Genomic DNA, 21,085 nt, shown 5'->3' on the forward strand with positions numbered 1-21,085 from the left:
GCATGGAAAAAGAAACACACAGGGGTTTTTAACTTACAGTTCCTGGTATAAAAATCGTGAAGTAGAAAAGTTTATGTGAGAAAACAGCTGTAAAAATACAGGTGTTCATGTGTGTTTATCTCTGCCCTCTCGCTGTTTCTTATCGTAGGCTCTTCAGGAGGCAATGATGAGCATGCTGTGGTGCTCAGGCAAAGGCGATGTTATCGATGACTGGTGTCGATGTGATTCCAGCGCTTTTGGCACAGACGGACTGCCCACCTGCGCCCCGCTTCCTCAGCCCATGTTAGTAAAACCTGTATTCTTCCCCTTTCATGGATTGTGGTAAATACAATCAATTGTTTCACAGGCAGAAATTGTTCTCCTGCTTCAGCGGATTTGTGTGCATGCAGTGTTTTATTGCAACATTCCTGTGGTCAGCGCGTTTGTTCTCCGGCTCGGTTTGGGTGCTCTAATCAATCCGCTGAGCTGCCATTCATCGATTTCTTGGCATAAAACTTGTGTGCACAATGTTTTCAGTGACATAACTACAGAAGAGAGCAGCAGAGTCAGTCAGACATTAGCGGATAAATGACTATATTTTCTGTTGACAGAGGTGTTTGTGACAGTGCAGAGCATGTTTTCAGTTGGATTGCAGTTGACAGAACAAGAAGGATAATGTTAGCTGTCAATTACAGTAATGAGGCCAGTGTGCTGAAAACATCTTACAGTAAGTGGTGCGCTTGTATATCTCTGTCATTCTGTTGCCAGGCTTAAACTGTCTTACGCCTACGAACCCAGCAGCTCATTGGTCATCATGGAGTGGAACCACACGGAGCCCCCAATCGGTGTGAGGATTGTTGATTATCTCATCAGCCAGGAGAAGGTGACAGAGAGAACCGACCACTCTAAAGTTGAGACAGGTGCGTCAGTCGAACACAACATATGTCAAGAGTTTGACCATGAATGGCAAAGCCTGCGAGATGGGAAATTGCACAACGTGCTGTGGTGCTAGTTAGCAAACACCTTTAGGTAACATGAATCACATTCATCCTAATATTCCCTGCTTTACTTTTATAGATGGCTTAATGGTTCAATGGTTTATATAGCACATTTAATTACAACAGGAGCGTTGACCAAAGTGTTGTACAAGAATACAACATACATAATAAAATAACTTAGAGTATTGATAGCAAACACCAAATATGAATTAACAAATAACTCTCATGCTGTATTAAAAGCCAGTAAATAAAAATGCGTTTTAAGATAAGATTTAAAAAGATTGACAGTGGGAGCCTGTCTGATGTACAGGGGTAAATTATTCCACAGCTTAGGCGCTACGACTGCAAATGCTCGATCGCCTCTATGAACCAGCCTCGACTTTGGTACAGCTAAAAGCAAAAGATCACTTGATCTGAGAGATCTAAAGGGGGTATAAGTCTGCAAGAGGTCAGACAAATACCCGGGAGCCTGTCCATTCAGGGCTTTGTAGGTCAACAATAAAATGTTAAAGTTAATTCTGAAGCGGACAGGGAGCCAATGAAGAGAGGCGAGCACCGGGGAAATGTGTTCACATCCTTTAGTACGTGTCAGAAGACGAGCTTCAGCATTCTGGACCAACTGCAGCCTTGCCAGGCAGGTCTGGCTGACTCCAGCATATAAGGAGTTACAATAGCCCAGCTGGGATATAATGAAAGCATGAATCGCCCGTTCGAAGTTTTTAAAAGATAAAAATGATCTCACCTTCGATAAAAGCCTCAGTTTGAAGAAAGACCGCTGTACGCCTGAGCTAATTTGTAGATACAAAGGTTTACCACCCCGCAGGTGAACTAATAGTACACTGCAGTGAAAATGTATTTGGCACCTTCCTGAAAGTTAACCTGAGTAAATACAAAATGCAGTATTTAAATGAGGATTTGCCTTGTGCTAAATCATGAATTAATATTTTTTGGAAAGCTGAATTTATCGTCACTTGCCGAACAAACTGAAGTAAACTAAAAGAATCCAAAAACCACCAGATCACCACAGTCTAAAGCAGTGGTTCTCAAACTTGTCACATCGTTCCCCACATGGCAGGAAGAAGTATTTTCACGCCCCATCTAAAGGAAACAACGACAGTAAAGCCGAGCTGCAACTTTCTTTAGATAATAAACTAATTCACAATGAATCCTTCAGTAATTTTTGTTTAAAACAAACAACTTTCATTTCAAACAACTATTTGTGACTTTTGTTACTAGACTGCTGCATTAGTCTGCACCACCTCTTCAAAAAAAGCAACAAGTTAAACAGAATGTGAACATTATAAAGTTCTGTCTTAGTCTTATTTAAAAAAAAAGAAATCCAGAAACTTGTGAACAGAGATGAAAAATAAATAATTTAGTGAGAGTTTAATGCGTTTCACTCTTAGTGGCTGCAGTCAGCCTAGTTTGACTGCAGCGCGGCTACGGGGGATTTGGACGGACCTGAGCGGCATCCGCAATCATGCCAAAGTAGGTATCCCCGACAGAATTTGTTTCCTTGCGCCGGGAGCATTCGCTGGGCAGGCAGAGCGGGTCCAGTTGGCGCCGCCTCCATTGCAACCAGCTAGACGTGGAAGTAATGGACTGTTTTAGTGAAAAATGAATGTTACTGTTACTAATTACTGTTCAGTTTGTGGGTGACAACAGAAAATGATACATTTATTGTTCTGACGTGTTATTGGACAGGATTATTTCAATAAAGCAAGGAGATTTTGACTGATAATTATTTGTATTCTTCTGTAACTGTACAGAGCTAAAACCTCCAAAATGTCAGGAGTAGTGGGTCATTATAAGAAGTGTTTGTGAACTAAAAATCACGAATGTGGGATGTTGTTTGTCCGTGACTTGGACAGCCCAGTGTTTGCTCCCGACGCAGGGGAAACAAATTCCGTCGGGGGTACCTACCTTGGCACTTCTCCGTACACTTCTTTATTGCAGCTGTGGACTTACACATGCGGCTGCAGCTTTTCAGCGGATGCAGAGGAGATGTGCATATTATTAGCAAACTGCCGCAAATTTCTTGGTTCTGCCGTAAAAGTGATTCAGATGTTAAACATTAGTTCCACATGACTTTTCTGCCAGGTGACTTGCGCCCCACCTGTCACAACTCTGCGCCCCGCCACACACTTTAAGAACCACTGGCCTAAAGAAACAGGTGGGAAACAAAGCCACTGACATCTGTCAGTCTAGAAAGAGTCTCAAAGCCACTTTTTAGGCTTTGGGACTCCAGTAAACTCCGATGAGAGCCATTATCCCCAAATGGAGAAAACTTGGAACAGTGGTGAACCTTCCCAGGAGTGGCCGATCTACCAACATTACTCCAAGAGCATATCGACAACTCATCCAGGAGGTCACAAAAGATCCCAGAGTTCATGATTCAACAATAACAAAGAGACTGGGCAAAAGTGGCATCCGTGGGAGAATTCCAAGGTGAAAACCATCGCTGAGCAAAGACAAATGGCCTGTAAATGGCCTGTATTTATATAGCGCTTTTCTAGTCCCTAAGGACCCCAAAGCGCTTTACATATCCAGTCATGCACCCATTCACACACTGGTGATGGCAGCTACATTGTAGCCACAGCCACCCTGGGGCGCACTGACAGAGGCGAGGCTGCCGGACACTGGCGCCACCGGGCCCTCTGACCACCACCAGTAGGCAACGGGTGAAGTGTCTTGCCCAAGGACACAACGACCGAGACTGTCCAAGCCGGGGCTCGAACCGGCAACCTTCCGATTACAAGGCAAACTCCCAACTCTTGAGCCACGGTCGCCCCACAAACAACACAAAGGCTCGTCTCCAAAGAACATCCTGACTATCCCCAGAAACTTTTGGAAAATATTCTGTTGACTGACGAGACTAATGTTAATGTTTTTGGAAGGTGTGAGCCCCGTTATATCTTCTGTAAAACTAACACAGCATTTCATAAAAACAACATCATACCATCTGGTCTGAGGCTTTTTTGCTGCTTCAGCATTCTGCTGTACCAAAAAATCCTAAAGGTCAATGTCCAGCCATCAGTTGATGCCCTGAGGTTCGACTGCACTTCGGTTCGGTTCAGAAAACTAAAAAATAAAGGTGGTTGAGTGGACCAGTCCTTTGGCATGATCTTAAACAGCCTGAAAACTGTCCAACATGGCTGAATCATAACAATTCTGGAAAAATGTTTGGGGCCAGAATTCCTCCACAGCAATATTAAAGACTGTGAAATGTGAACCTAACCATAAGTCCACCAATTTAGCTGCACCATATGGCCATAATTTGTGTGGAAGAAACCCTGGTTTAGAGATCAAAAGAAAGAAATGTCATCAAGCTGCAGAAAACACTATTTCCAGAAAAAGGTGCTTTCCATGGCAAAGGTTTATCCTGTTAAACAGTTTGACAAAAATGTTCCATTCAAAAACGCTTTAAGCATTAATAATAATCTAAGTCAAAGTCTGTTTAGGTTTGTCAGCACTAACAGTACAAAGACGTCCTTTTGAGCGCTCTACCTTTGTGCAGTCTTAAAAATCACTCTTAGTTGTTATACAGATAATTGACTTGTAATTTATAATGCCACCACAAGATGGTGCACACTAGTAATAACAATGGAAGTATGTGTCATTTGTTCAGAAGCCTGATTTCAGGACATTTACTTGTGTCTACACAGCTGTGGCTGTTTTGGACACACTGTTGTTTAACTAGCCAGATGGCAGCTAGAGGCATTAAAGCTGCTTCAGTCTGCTTTACCTCTCACGTATATCAACACACATATAACATACAGTACACACACTTAAGCTTTACAACAAAGGTTAGTCGCCTCTTTCTCCAAGCAGCTTTCATTAGTCCCTTAAAATGATTTCTGTTTGTTTTCACTGTTTAATCCGTAAGGATTCAGTGATTTACTTCAGAGGAAGTCAGTGAAGCAGCTACACGAGCAGCAGGAGTGTGTGTGGCTCTGTCATCCATAACAGAGAGCACAGCTTATTTGGCCCTATATGAGTAGAAGCTGGCAAAACAGGGGCGGTTTATTTAAGCAGTAATGACCCAATCCATAACGGAGACTGTTAGGGTTCCCTGTGAGCACCAAAGTTTGTTGTAGCTTAATGAGAGAATAAACTGTATTTGTCAGACCAGAGAGGATCATTAATCAATACTGCGGGTTCAGAAGGGAGTGGAAAGTGTTTTCTTTATTAGTGGTATTAAAGAGAATGTGAGCTATAGTTTATAGCCACGAACCATTAGTGCCGAAAAGATTGCATTTAGTCTCTATTTCAAGGCTTCTTCTTTAGACTGCAACTGAGTTTTGCAGCACGGTCGATCTAATGTGAGCGCTCTGTACATTTCACAGTTTATTGAAGGTAGCGAGAGGTGCTTGTGTCCTGCTCTCTCGTATTGGAACGATGCTGCATCTTTTTATTGATCGGTGAATCGCGATGGACCCTGATCACAGAGCATTTTCTTTAGTGCTATCGGAAAAACATGGTTGCCGTAGCTGCATTATTGCAGCTAATACTTAATGCTGTTACTTTACTAGTTTGCACAATTTACCATGTTAAGCATGAAAATATAGAGACTCTTTTCATCCATGCAAATGTACAACCTGCTGTGAGTTTAGATTAGTTTTGAGGTTGAACGTGCGTCATCAGGCAGCAGATGCAGCAGCACCGAAGACAGCAGAGGTGCACATTCTGGACAGATGAAGATTGTGGGGAATTAAAATTAGTTTAGCCGAGGACGAGACACGCATTCATAACAGCAGCTACACTCTGTTGTCATGGGATGATAATTTGTGTACTGCGGCAGAGACAGGTCCAGCAGTCTGAATTAAATCCCAGCGGTTGGTGGCTCGAGCGCTCGTGAAAAAAACACAACAATAAACAGCAATCAAGAAAATACATATCAGTGCCCCAACTACATGTAAAGAAATTCAAATATACAGCGACAGGAAATCATAAATCTATTCCAATATCCTCAATAAACAGACTGAAAATGTCATTTTACTTTTTCAGTGCCTCGGTTGTTTTCTGTAGTTATATTTGTACCACGCAATCATGAATTTTCTTGTGAGTTTTGTATCTATTTTCTTCCACTTATACTTTCACAGCACTTCCCTGCTTCAAGCTGAAGTATAGATTGAGTCAGTGCAGCTGAAACAAACTGCTGATGTCCGTGAATTCAGTTCAGACGTCGGCTGATACAGAGATAAAGAAGAGAGATCATACCCCAAACAAGATGCTAATCTAGCACGCTGACTTGTGGCAATGTTTCTTATGGAAGGTAGCGGTGTAACACAGAGCCTGTGCCACAGGAATGTTTCACTCCTTGGATTATTACAGCTGTGCTCAGGTTTTCCAGTTTCTCTTGCTCTTTCTAAATCAATTGATGCTTGTTTCTGTGGTGTAATGTCAGCCATTCTCATTAAAGTAATAGAGATTACTTTTTTCACACAAGAAAATATCTTTTGTATCCACTCAGCTCCACTAGCACCACATGGGGATAATTTCTTCAGGTTTTCCAGCCAGCTCCATAGCTAATCAGTGGCTCTGTCTAGACCCTTAAGGATGGCATAGATAATATGCTTTGTTCTCGCTGGTGTAACAGATTCTAGTCTCTCATTAATTGCTTCAAAACAAACTCACAAACAGCATTTGCCCAGGAGGTTTAATCCATCACTGCAAAACTGAAGCAGAAAATAAATTTATCAGACTTTCTTGCTCGCTGCCTGAAGTCCCGTTTTGTTTAGTGTCTGCTTGCAGAAAAGCATGACACTGCACTGTTAAAAGAGCTGAGTTTACAAATACTCCGCTTAAACCACTGGAGCCGTCTTTGAGGGTACTTCCTATGTCTAATATGCACTTTAATGTCGGCCTTAAGATTGTTGCAGTTTGTTTTTTTAGCCTTCTGGGGGTTTTTTTTCTTCTCTTTTTTTAATCGTCAGCAGTTATGTGAAAGTCTCTTTCCTTCAGGTATCTTTATTTTATTAAGAAATGGTGTATCTTTATCAAGTGTGATTTAGAAAGTATAAGCGCATATTTTGCATGTGGGTGTTTTGGATGTTTTAGGGGATATGGTTTACATTTTTGAGCTGAATAACACTCATAATGAATTTCTTTTTACTGACTATTTTGAGTCCTGCAGATTTAATAAAGTTGGTATGTTATAAAATCCTGTTCAAGTAGTTCATGAACACATCAATCCAGTACATGTATGACGTACTGCTTCTACCAATTAACATTCACAATAGAGGTGTTGAGTTATACACGTATTGATATGACAGTCATAGTTTCAAGTGTATGAAGGCTCCCATCCCATGTATGGCTTGGTCCTGCTACAGTTTAAGTAGGATAACATCCTTGTGACTTGGAAAACTTTGTGGTTACTCGTGATAAAAGTGAATTTTTCAGCAACCCAAACAGTTGTGGCAAACAATTAGCCATCCAGATGTGAGTGTATAAGAACCCCAAGCTCTCCATTACCACCTGTGGTTGGAAGGCAAGTAGTGACCTATGCAATTGCTCCTCTCAAACAACTCAGCTGTTACTTTTAATTGCCAACTAATTTATAAACACTGAGCGATTGCTAACAAATTGCAATCAGCTGGAGTCAGTTTGCACTCAAGACTGCAACCTGTCAGTAAAGCCTTTCTTTGCAGTAGGAAACGTGACTAAACTGGTTGCCAAATGTTTGTATTCTGTGCCTTTCTGCAGCTAAATCACTGCCCTGCGTCTACGTCACTATTAGTGAAGGGATTTCAGTTTCAATTCTGTGAGGCTCTGGCTGGACTGAATTTCTGTGGTCAGTAATAGATTTCCAGTTTATGTCTATTCATCACAGTTAATCATTGTAGCATCATATTGCATATAATTGCCAGCTTGACCCCATTCAATCACAAACTCAGATTGTGATTGTCTGATTGCATTATAAGTCACTTTGAAGATGGCCACTGACTGTGAGCAGTTGCAGACCTGGTCCCCATTTTCAAAGTCAATGGGATTATAATTTCCTAGGACACTGTAGCAGTATTGTGGTCATGCCATGGTCTCCTTAATGTGACTGAAGCACAAGTTACACAATTAACTGCTTAACTGGAGCTTCAGCTCAAAGTGTCTACACAGTTTCTGGCAAACTAAGCTAAAGTTTGGGCTCAAATTGTGGTCATAAATATTTTAAATTGGTAAATCAAATGCGTATTTGTGAACTGAGTTTTGTAACCTTGTAAACCAAAATATCTGAATATGTTATGTTTGTAAAGATACAAAGCAAACAAAAAACTACGTGTAAAACTCTGCGCTCAACTCCCCGGGCTGTGTGTGACTTTTAACTTGCAAGTACACATTTTGACCCAATTTGTCTTTCTTTTAGCTGATTGGTCAATGTCATGTCAATCACAAATTTAACAATCCAATTAGAGAACAGATGGGTCTGTCGGTGCTTTACTGAGCTCATCTATAGATGCACAAACATTTTCAGATATTTTGGTTTACAGGGTCACAAAACTCAGTTCACAAATACGCATTTGATTTACCAATTTAAAATATTTATGACCACAATTTGAGCCCGTACTAAAGTGACTCCCATTATCACCGTTAACTTTTCTATTATTGCAGATACTTGTCCTGCACATCTGGGAGACAGGCTGTGGCCTTGGTGTTGAGTTCATTTCATTACTAATTTGTTGTTGGCTTTGGTCGTTGCTCTTTTGCTTTTTCTCTGATTTCCAAGAACCCTGAAGAGCTGCTCCGTTAAAGTATAAAGATACACGTGGCCATACTAGACTCCATATTTTAAATCTTAGTGTTTTGGCCACTGCCATGTTGGTTTTTTAGAGCCTTATATGGAGTGTCAAGTTATTAGCAAAGGCTAGCTAATTAGCAAGCTGCACAGAGATTCGGAGTATATCCTAAGGTTTATGTTGTTTTGTAGTTATGTGACAGCATGTTTCACGTCATGAGTGTCAAGAAAGTAAGGTAACGAGCAGTGGAATTCATTTTTTTAACAGTAACAACCCCAACACTGCACTTATCGGCCAATTAGTGCTAAGTAAAAGTCTATTAAAATAGTTTAAATTGACAAAACCAAGGCACAAACTAGCAAGCCATGTTAGTCAGATCCAGGAGGATAAGATGTAAAATTAACATGAGATTCTGTGGGGAGCTGATAGACTTCTGGAGGCACTGTGTGGCTTCCTCAGCACTGGCTTCACTTCTCAACTCCTGAAGTTGCCCCTCAGTCCACAGGTGTCTGTATAGTTTCCAGTCGGACTGACTGAGTTGTGTGGCAGAGAAGGACCCACTCACACGGTGTTGCAGGTTGTCATGTGTTTATGGCTAAGTGTTTTTGGACACATTTTACTCTGGCAGCTTTTCAGCTGCGTTCCCTGCTCAGCACAGCACACCGCTCTCCTCCACTGGTCTCAGCAACATCCTCAAAAAGGGAGACACAATTAGACGATGGAGGTCAGGTGTGTCAGTCAGCCCCTGAACCCAGTACTCCACCCCTCCCCTGCAACCAAACCCCGCCATATAGTTTCTTCATTTGTAACCATCAGATTTCTTTTTTCTAATTTGTTGATGCTGATCACTGCATAGTGACAAACTTGTGTTGTGACAGCTCTAAGCCTAAACTTGTTTGATTTTTGCCTAACACTGAAGTGCATGAGAAGTGTTAAGCAGGAAGAGACAAGCTGAAATCCTCTCTGATGCCGTACAGATAGGAGGAGGATGCAAAGAGAGACTGTGATTTCATATTGAAAAAAGCTGCCGGGAGCTATGCAGGCTTCTCCACCCACTGGAAAAGAAGCGCTAAATCTCAACGGCAAAACTCAAAAGCGGTTTGACTCCTCAACATATTTGAACCCTTTCACCTCCTTCACACTCAGCAGGCGCATAGAAGCTAACGTATAGGGTCGGGGGATTACAGAGTTTACTGAGATCAAATTCCATATCTTCGGGGCATTTAAGTTGTCAAAACTTTTAACGGCTCCCTCGCGCTGCCATTTGGACTCTCCGATGTGTGAAATTGCCCCGCGCTGCTCTAATTGCACTAAATGAAAGCTATCCAGATCTGGTTGTTGTGGCTTGGCTGTGTTAAGAAAAACACATACGTAATGTTTTATCACAGCTTGCCACCTATGCATCTCATCTTTAATGGATGATTGATTGCTTGGGAGGACACACCCTGATGCGAACACGACTGAAAAGGGTGCCTGGGTGTGGATGTGGAGTTCAGGAGAGCAGAGTGAGAGCAGGGGAGACAGGCAAACTGAAAGATGGAGAGATCTGGAGAGCCCTCTCTGCACGGCGTGGTTTTTATTTCAGCTGTCAGTCTTCTGTCATCTCCGAGAATACATCTCACACGATCTGATGTTCAATTCTTCACAGATCTCTTCTTGGCTGCCTCTACTTTCCTCTTCTGTTTTTTCCTACCAGCTCCCTCATCTTTCCTCTCATCTCCTGACCCCTCCTGTTCCGTTACTTTTCTCTTCTTAACTCTTCTCATTTAATCTTTATTCTAACCACTACCTTTTTCTTATCCTTGCCTCTTTGCTTTCAGGTTTCCAGGGGAAAAAAGAGAGGAGAGGAGGCCAGGGATGGGGCCTCCTTTTTTTATACCAGACTCATATTTCTTGCTTTTATTTTATCTTTATAATCTTCTCCTCCTTAGTCTTTGTTTTTTTCAAAGCGCATCCAGAGGGTAAACCATGGGTCAAACTAAACAACTATCTCATTAGTAAAACCTTTTCAAGCAACCATAGTTAACCTACTGCACTATAATGTACCATAATGTCTAAGTCACAGCTCTCTTATGACAAAGGAATAGTAAAACAGCTCCTCATCACGTGCAGGCTGTATTTACTGCGATAGGTTTTACAGCATGATAAATTAGGAGTTATGATGGATGCATTACAGTATCTTTGCACCATCTTTAATGATACTTTAACAGGCTTTGATATAACTGTGTAATGTGGCATTATAGATCATATTGAATCCCTGTTCTAAATAAGTGACAATGGAAATCCATCAGTGGTAATACAGAGACCTGCTTTACGCAGTCGTGGGCGTATATCCGCAGAATATAGTTTAATAAATAAAAGGCTTGCCAGTTCTGGTGAATGTAATGATGCTCAAACTTTTAATACTGTACAGCTTAAATGAACACCATCAGCCCTCTGGAGACAAATAGATCTGCTGTGTTCCAGTAGTTTGCTAATTTTGCTGTTTTTCTGCCATCGTTCCTGTTTCCCCAGGTTTCCCTGTTAAAACTAAATAAGATATTATCAAATCAGGACCAAATGTTGGACTAAGAGAATCTAATGAACAAGAAGGCAGTGGCTATCTTGACATAGATAATGTGTTTTGGGAATTTTCTCTCTATTCCTGCCTGTCCCTGTTACTCTGTCAAACGCATCACCTCCTGTGGGTGGTGGATAAGGAAAGTTAAATTGCTACATGAAAGGGAGAATTATTTTAAAAGGTATTAACCAATTGCTCGCATATTGGATTTGCATGTTAACACGGTATGAGTCATTTGTTTTCACACTGGTAATGCTGCTCTTGGAAAACCCTTCATGCTACTTCAATGGATGTAATAATATTTCATCCCTGAAGTTAATCCTCAAATGTCTTGCATGATAAATTCCAGAAGGACGGTGAAAGCAGAACATCCATTTATGGGAAAAGATCTGCAAAGACAGTACTGCTCATCTGTGCTGGAAACAAAAAAGATGACCACTTGCTTTCTCGGAATGCACAGCAGAAACAGATGTTTGCTACAAAACATCTTTTAAGCTGCGGTCTTTATCTATGAAGCACAGACCCGCTGACAGATGCACGGTTGCATTTGCTGTCCTGTAATACCGATAAATCTACACACAGTACATACAGCTGATGATCAAGAGAGTCCAGGTCTCGACTCGATGTTGAGCTGACAACACACTGTTTGTGCGGTAATCTCTTTCTTAACAAGCTTCAGGCACACAAGGTGAGATCATAGCGAAAGCGCACACATACGCTCACGCATATGCACGGTCCCAAGCAGATGTTTGCAAATAGGAAGTCTGCTTTAAGTCAGAGCACCACTCGGCTGGATCGGTCTCGCTGTGAAAACAAACATCCCCTGAGCTGGAAGCAATCCAATGATCTGACGGCTTTGATCACCCGGCGAATGAGAGGTTTGCTTAGGGTCAGTGGAACTCGGTATCCCCTCAGCAAACACATTACTCACCTGTTTACGTCATACACTTACACACAGACAAACAGGCCGACCGGAACATGTGTGCCTTATCCCCAGACCAAAATTGGGAAGAGCTTCCTCTTAGCGCTGGCAATTTCCTCAGAGCTGCCACTGCTTGACCTTTCCCACCTGCTTTCTCTTTACTGATAACACTGCAGCACGGCGCCATCCAAGTCAGGCCGGTCATTTCATGGGTAGCTGGGTGTAAATTACAATCCATTCGTCAACATGTTTAATGTAGTTTGCATGCTTGGCTTTACCCAACACCTCACTCCTTTAACTGTATGTCCAAAACTTGCCTTGGAAAAGCTTGAGCGCAGAAGGACGAACAAAAAATAATAATTTGAGGATGTTTTGAAAAAGAGCCCACTTCACCCTCACTCCACATGAAGGTTGAGTCTTACAGTTTACCCAATGATTTGATCCAACTCACCGCAGATGGTCATCACTTGACAGCTCTACACTTCTCTGTATTTGGGTGCCCGGCATAAAAACACTTGAGGCTTGGTGTTAACTGCAAAGTTCCTCATCGGTCTTTGATCTGGCAACTTCCTAGCACGCACACTTGTGAAACACCACATAAGTGAAGACGGTGTCGGTAAGTCCGCGCCTGGTATCTGGATCAATAATAAATACCGTTTGATTTTAAAATTCCATTCACTTTATCTTTTCCAACATAAGCATCAGTGTCTCCCTGTGGGTTTCAAATTGAACCCCACCCAGGGATTCCAGCAAGGCTGGCTTCTCTGAATTCATGTTCAACATAGAAACAGATGGGACTTGGAGCTTTCTGCTCTAAAACAAGCAAGATTCCTATAGTACTCAAGAGCAAACATCCAAACATTGTAAAACAGCTTCTTACCTTGGATAAAAGGTGGGATGGAGAGATTCTTTCATGCTAATCTTGCTTTCCTGACGTCATCTGTAAAGGACCATAAAGAGTTTCCTTCTTAACTGCAAAGTCACAAAGTTGGAGAAGTAAATGTTTAGTTGATAATTAGCAAAAGCTGTGGCTCAACTGTTCAACACGATGCAGTGTTAAAACCACTCTGCCTCATCACAGCAGCAGATTACTACTGACGTGTTTAAAAAAAGCTTTACTGTGAGAGTGAAATGAATTTAAAAAGCCTTCAGTGGGATAAAAGACACACTATCTAATCTCTGACTAGCTCTCACCAGAATCCTGTTTCGTATGCTGGATTAGGATGTAGGGCCATACGCTTCTTTTCATGAAGGCATTGCTGAACTAACCAGTCACAGTGTCCTACTGATTTAACCTTAAGGAGAGCTGCTGTACAAGATTTCATTAGATACGCTTTGATTAAAAAGCATATGCAATTCTAGAGGCATTATAAAGACGCACATTTTTTATGTCAGAAGCTCCACTGATAAGTCAGAGTCTCTGCCAAACGGACATGGGATTAATGATAGACAGTTTGGTGATTGTGTTCAATTCATTTTCCATGTGGATTTGTGGTTCTTCGTGTAATTATAGAGTGCAAGAGTGCAGAGTGTGTATGGAGTTAATACCTACAGTACTTGCAAATGGACAGCAGAGTGCACTGTGCTTGTGTGGTTTGGAAAAATAAGGCCTTTTACTGCATTTACCTCAAGTGGTGCCACAGTTTGAATGGACTCAATTGCTGCAGATTTACATGTCTACACAGTCACATTGCTTGTTTTTCTCACCAGTAACTCCGTTTAGCACAACTAAAGTGAGTCAATTAAAAGTCTGAAGATATTCTTAGAAGTTTTGAGACAAAGAGAGGTGAGGCTGAGATGGTTTGGGCATATGCAAAGGAGAGATGGTGGATATATTGGACAAAGAATGTTGAATATGAAGCCGCCTGGAGGAAACGAGGAAGACCTCAGAGGAGATTGATGGATTTTCTGTTATTTTTGTTTCATTACATTTGTAGTGTGATTGGCATTGCTTACTCTCTTACCATAGTGCGTTACTGGCTGGTTCAATAAAGATCACCTACAATAATATAGAGAAAAGCCCAGTCAGAGACCCACTATGAGCAAACACTTGGCAACAGTGGGAAGGAAAAACTCCCTTTTAACAAGAAGGAACCTGGGAGGAGCAGCCATCTGCCACAACCCACTGGGGGTGAGACAGGACACAAGGCACACTGTGGAAGAAAGCCATCATGGGAAATCCCCCAGCACCCTAATCCTGTTACAACGCGACTAAGGGAGCCAGAGATTTATAATAATTAATGATTTAATTAGAATCAAATGCATTAATTGTGTTAATTCAATTATTAAACTAGAATAAGATAAACTCAAGATGTCCCATCAGTGTCTGTCAACAATGTTTCATAACACTTGATTATTTTCTCAATGGTCTTGGTACCTAATTGTTAGTTTTGCAAGTGAAGTTCCAGGTATTGTAACCCTGTAAGCTTATTTGTAACATAAGAGGATTCGATGCTGAACTTCAGTGCCTTTTTTACAGGTTTTTAAAAATTATTTTCTTTACGACTATTGTAATGCATAATGTAACCATTGTCCTTTTTTTTTTATTCTACCAGTTTTCTGCAGTCACCCCAGAAAAATCAATGCTTGAAGGCCACAGTAGGATGAAAATGATCATGAAACTGCAGGACACTGATTTAACCTTTATGTTATGTTAACCTTGCTTTTATAGACCAATAATCAGAACGCAGCAAGATGGCAACCAGCTGAGTCAAGTTCCCTATTGCAAAGAGACGTGACACAAAGACTTGCACCCAGCAACGCAACTTGTCAGCAAACTGTGTTTATAAATTTTAAAGCAGTTAATTGCAAACTTTTGCAATTCTCAGAAAGAATGTAGTCAGTCAGTATCAGACTACAACTGTTTAGAGACAGGTTGCCAACTACATTGGTCGCCCAAAGTTTGAGGGTGTTTTATGCTCAACCATTGGGTTACAACAGATGCTTGAGTTGTAGACCTGAAACACCGACTGTGTGTGAGGAAAGTGAGCTAAATGAAATATTTTGAGCCTATCCCACCTTTGACAGGAGAGACAGCTGACGCCACACTGCAACCCTGAATTGGATAACTGGAAGAAGATGGATGGAAATGAAAATAGCACGGATAGAAAGTAAAAACATTCTCTGCGTTGCTTCTGAACATTTCTCCTGTTTACAGAGCTAGCTGCATTTTAATCAGCAGCGGGGTCTTCACTGTCTAATGTAGCTGAACCCAGCAGTCACATAAAACAGTCATTAAGACAGAAAATAGTCGGTGTTCTGAAGCCTCAGTGAAATGAAAAAAGTTCACACCAAAAAGCAAATGTTGCCCTCGATGAATTATTTACTTTTATTTATTTCTTAATTTTTGGCAAGTTCATAAAAAAGTGGGAAATCTGCGTGATCTGGATGACACAGCATCAGGATTCAGCTTCGCTAAACACGCAAGGAAGTAAAGCATTTGGCGCAAATCGGCGTGGATTGACACATTCGTCAACATAGAAGCATATCCGTTGCGTGAGACAAACACCTGATGGACAGCCTGGATACTGAAGCACTTAAAAATGTCGTCAGCACGAACTGTCCATAAGAGACGGCAGTTCTCTCGAGACAAACTGGAAAGAGAAAGATTTGGACTTGGAGAAGCTAAACAAGCCAAAAAACCCTCCATATAAACCACATATAAAGCAATGATGAGTGAACATGCAATGACAGGAATGACACGCATGGAGCCTTTACTTAAGAACTCCTGTTGTGTTGTTGCTAGGCGCATCCGCCCTAATCCAAGGTGTTCCATTCTTTTATTGATTCGGCCAAATCGAGTTTTAGCGTGCAAAGCCCTCTCACGGTAACTGCTATCAATTTGGTCAACCTCACTTCTATCAAATTATAAAACAATTTATCACCCCTTTGTAGATACAAATTACACCGCTGTGACGCAAATGCAGCTTTGCAGCATACATATCAAACACAAATTGAGAGAAGGCAGAAACAATTTGGAGAGCTGTTCCTCCTTTTTTTTCTTCAACATGAGGCGGTTTATATAATTAAGCCTTCAGCCGGTCCCATACTCTTCAACCTCATCTTCCTCTTTCTGTTCTGTTTATTTAACAATTACCCCTTTATCTTCAATGAAATGCTGGTCTTTAGAAGTTACAAACAGTCCCGTGCATCCAGCCAATCTCCACGGTCTGGTAGTGGTTGTGACCGCCGCTGGAGTGCCAAAAAATAAAAATGAAGGGCCCGTCAAAGATCAGATTTTGTTGTGTTGTCGGCCGCTTTTCCTTTTATCCAACGGAAAGGTAGATGACCGAGTCCAGATGTTATTTGTTAAGGGTGTTGCTGCCAGTTGTGTTGGTGTGGCTGCCAGCTGCCAATTACAGCTAGTTACAAGGAAGCTGTCTGCTTTAACAGAAGTGGATGAAATTCCAGACAGCCCTTAGTGAAACCTGTTATAGGGTGGAGAAAGGATCTCATTTGAGTCTTTACCTTTACAGGCAGAACCTGTGTGTGTTTGTGTGCACATATGTGTTCTTTCCATGGGCTTCAGGGTCTCACGTGTCTCTCTATAAACCTGACAAGGCCGATCAGCAAGCACTCCAGCGGGTGGTGAAAGAAGCTGGCAGAATTATTGGAACAAGTCTGCCAGAGATCAGTAATATCTTCCCCACTCGCTGTCTGAGGAGGGTGCACAGTATCCTGCGGGACCAACATCACCCTGCGCGCCACCTTTTCCATCTGCTGCCCTCAGGGAGAAGGTACAGGTCTATACAGGCCAGAACATCCAGACTGGCCAACAGCCTGTATCCACAGGCTGTGAGGCTCCTGAACTCTCTGCCCCCCTCTCACGGACAATAACCATATCCAACTTCTTAATAGCAATAGCAATGAACTGGTCTGCATTGGTGCATCATATCTTTATTCTCTTCCCCCCCCCCCTCTTTCTTAAATAGATAACTATCATATCTGATATCATATCTCACAGTACAATAATATTGAATGGGTTGCATTGTTGTATTTTGTCATGTTTCTCAGGTCTTTGTCTGAATTTCTACGAACATTATTGCTAAGGATTGTCTTATTGCATTGGAGTCACACTGGGTTAAATATGTACACTTGGGTTTTAAGGGGTATTTATTATTTTCTTCTTTTTTTTGGGTTGTATGGAAGCCCCAAACGCAATTTCATTGTTCTTGACAATGACAATAAATAAATAAATACTAATACTAAATACTAAATACATACTTCACATTAACTATCACGGCACATTTTAAATATCATTTCAGTTGAAGCAAGTTGCTTCCACAGCTCCACAGTCACATGCCGCACGAGTCACTGGCTCTACTTCGACTTGTGAATGAAGCATCCCAAAAGAAATCTACACTTTTTGGCTTTATAAAGAAGTATTACTGTTGAAAATACACTTGCATCTTTTTGCTTATGAATTGAGGTAATTGGTATTACTTCAGTAATACACTTAGTACTGCAGAGTTGCAACAGTTGAAATAGTAGTCCTAGATTTGATCAAGCCTAATCGTGATGGCTTTGTTCCACTTTACGTGCTCAAAATCAAAATCTGTTAGCACAGACTCAATCTAGCTGCTGCTCCTTTAGCCATACGCGCGATTCGGAGCTACTAAATCCAGATAGGCAGTGAAAGCTGCAACATGCTTTTTATACTTACAGTATTTCTTTCTCACTGGATCAAACTGATAGGAAATATCAGGTTGAATTAAGCTAATGTTATAAGCCACAAGCAGACTGTTTTTTATTTTGGAGTCAGAGCAGCAGTATATGATGCAAAATTTAACAGAACCTAACATGCAGAATTTCATGAAACGTGGCAGAGAGGTTTAGCAGGGTTAAAGAGAGACCAGCTAAATCTTGGTGCAAATCTGGTTCACTTTCATTAGGACTTCTAAATAAGTCAGTCGTTGCTATTTGCTGCCAGGTGCCCTTCTAGTTTTCAGATCAAACTATCTGATGTTTGACAGACATTAAGTTTCCACAGTGAAAAAATTATCAAGCACCTGTCCTTTCCATTAAGAAGCAGAGAAAAACAGCCGTGGATTGGCTGCATAGGTCTACACACACATACACACACTTGCACACTAAGGGTCCAGGCCTGCAGAACTGAACTGATGACAGCAGGCATGACTTCAAAAGGTGAGACATCCCATAACTCACATCATTCTCCTGGCAAACCTTGATTTTTCCAGCCAATCATACTCTAAGAATGCTGAGTAAACAATTCCAGCTGAATGACAAGTTTCTCAGAGCACCTTGATTAGATCTAAAACTGGTTCTTTGGAATCTGCATGCAGCGTGCACGGTGACTCTACTTGACCTACAAAGCCGCACCTAAAGTGTCCTGTGTCGATGGCTCTCCGTGTGGATGTTCGTGCTGTAAATTTGCACCTGAGTGGAAGGTCTACCAAAAAAATCCAACTTTACTCAAATGATCACTGCGATCATAGAAACGTATTTGAAAAGACAGCAAACACAGAATTTGTGCCACTGCCAAAACCTTTAGCCATGACGGTAGTTTTCCATTCATGTTTCATTCATCCATTCAGCGGATCCATGTCCCTGGGTGTATATGTAAAATAATCAGCAATAAAACAGAAGATATATTTTATCCAAAGATTGGTGAGATTACTGTATTACAGAAGTAGCTAGCACATGAAAAACTATGTAGCCAAAGAAAATCAGATCTAAGAATACAAACAGAATCGCTCAGGAAGGTAAAAAAAAGTCAAGAAATCAGATGTAATGCAATATGATGTGGAGCTTAATATGCAAAAATCAAACAAATAACCACGGCACCATGTGGCAGCCACGCTGAAGCAGATGTTAGAGAAAGTATTCAGCTCTAGTCATCATACTCTAAGAATGTTGCAGACCCACCTGCAGACGGTGGCGCACAGTTGGCGATGGATAATCCACTTATTATCCATCGCTATTCACCACAGCCACGGTTGTTTGATTCACCTCTGTGGCGTCTGATGGATACAGCAGAGGAACAGTAAGTAACGTGGATGAAGTGTCAGGGCCACAGAAGTCTTCCTTCACAGTTGCACAACTACTACTAATAATGTTAATATTCCATTTATATATACTTGCATACTCACTACTGAGAAACTCTCCCGCAGTGTCTGTTTACAACCTTTGCTGTGTATTCAGGAACTACCGAGCTATAATTTCCTGTTTCAGGCTGATTTAGTGATTTTGCTAAATAGACAAATTTACAGCCCTTCCCAGCTGAACCTTAAACCGTCTACCAATGTCATCCTAGGATAAGCTGGTTGGCCTTCTCTACAAATAAAATGCAGGCTCATGTTTCTCAGATACTGGGAAATAAACGCTGTTGAGAGACAATACATCAATGCATTGTGAAAAATCAGAGTTGACACAAATGTGCGCGATTTCTCTTCTTGCCAGCAGCTTCTTTTATTTTATATTTCTGTGACAGCCATAAATCTTTGTATATCCATGTTCCAATTTTTATTTGAAGCATCATTCACCTCCTGTTTTGGCACAATTTGTAACCTATTACTTATAGCGAAGGCATATTTCTCTTTATTCCACTTTTTATTGCACCAAATGTTGAGCAACGCAGACTTTAAGGACTGTGATTGACAACTGCTTTGGAAAGTGTTCCACAGTGGAAATTGGCTCTTCTTTATGTACTGTGCCTCATAGTAAATCAAAGATTTGCTCTCTTAAACTCAGGGAGTATTGCGGAGCTATTCGCAGAATGTTGAATCATAATAACCCTGGAGCAAACAGGTTTGCAGCCTAGGAGGAAACTTTAATGAAATTGCTCAGGACTCACGCTAATAGATCAGATAATGAGCTAATATCATGTAAAATGGTTTTCACGTACACTTTCCCGTTCTTAGTTTCATAGTGGCCGAGCCAGCAGTTCTCCAGCATCCAGAATCAGTTTCATCTTCATCTGTCAGCAATCATTTTGTTTCTGTGTACATTTTTATTCCTATTGTGTTGAGTCATGTCCATAAATGCCATGGCAGCACACAGTGTTACTGCTCTCCTTTGACTGAGGCATTTGTTATAGATAATTTAGGTGCACGGTTTGTTCTTTTGGCCTGCAGGCCACCCACTTCATGCATTGCTGTCATCATGACAGTGCACCGTGGGGTTCCCAAAAACTGGGCTGTATCTATTGGGCTGCAGTTCTGCTGCTTCAGGTGGTAAACTGGCAGGACGGCTACAACTCAGAGGGAAAGATTGGGTAAAAAGTAAATGGCAGTGCTTCAACCCACATCTTGTGTGTCTCAGTCCAAAGCTAATTCAAAGTGTCTATGGCATTTTCATACTTTCAGACGTTCATGTCACCACCAGCTCTGAGTTTTAATGAGCTTTTGTCTTTTGTGTGAGCAAAGGTGTGTTAAAGGATTCATGAACTGTTGGCTCGGATCAGGTCTCCTCCTCCTGCACAACTTTACAACATGTGAGAACGGCAGTTTGGGAGTAAGAGTAGACAGGGATCTGAGGACGTGAGAATGGATCACCAGTACGGACTTGGCTAGTAATTTTCCAATCACAGGAGACTGACACTGCCAAAGGCACCTTGAGATCAGTGATTGAGTTGAGGCCAAATGTGCAACATAGTTCAAAGGAACACTATGTTTTCTAGACTAGAATCATTCCTATTTATCACAACGTGGGGTCCTAGAGTTTGGAAATACCTTTGTTCAACTTTGCTCTGAGCAGAGTCCAAAAAGTACAAGAAACATGAGCAGTGTGATGTTTCAGATGGGTTGTAAAGTATCAGTCAGTATAGCCAGTGTATCACTTTATTTGGGGCTAAAATTACAACTAGCCCATACACAGAGAAAAACCCAGCTTCTCACAACTTGTGTGTCGATCTCTTTTAATGAGACTGCTCTTACAG

The 21,085-nt window shown here is 41.4% G+C and overlaps 1 protein-coding gene across 8 annotated transcripts in view; it reads left to right on the forward strand.

The window, feature by feature from the left end:
• The window catches only part of astn1 (astrotactin 1), a 483,242-nt gene that overhangs the window by 426,429 nt on the left and 35,728 nt on the right, over positions 1-21,085 (forward strand). For all 8 annotated transcript variants that reach the window (XM_026150133.1, XM_026150134.1, XM_026150137.1 and 5 more), the window contains 2 exons: positions 149-282; positions 748-899. In XM_026150133.1, coding sequence (XP_026005918.1) covers positions 149-282; positions 748-899 — 286 coding nt within the window. The remainder of the gene's footprint in view (positions 1-148; positions 283-747; positions 900-21,085) is intronic.

The sequence above is a fragment of the Astatotilapia calliptera genome, chromosome 18 (genome assembly GCF_900246225.1).
Source record: "Astatotilapia calliptera chromosome 18, fAstCal1.2, whole genome shotgun sequence".
Taxonomy (NCBI): domain Eukaryota; kingdom Metazoa; phylum Chordata; class Actinopteri; order Cichliformes; family Cichlidae; genus Astatotilapia; species Astatotilapia calliptera.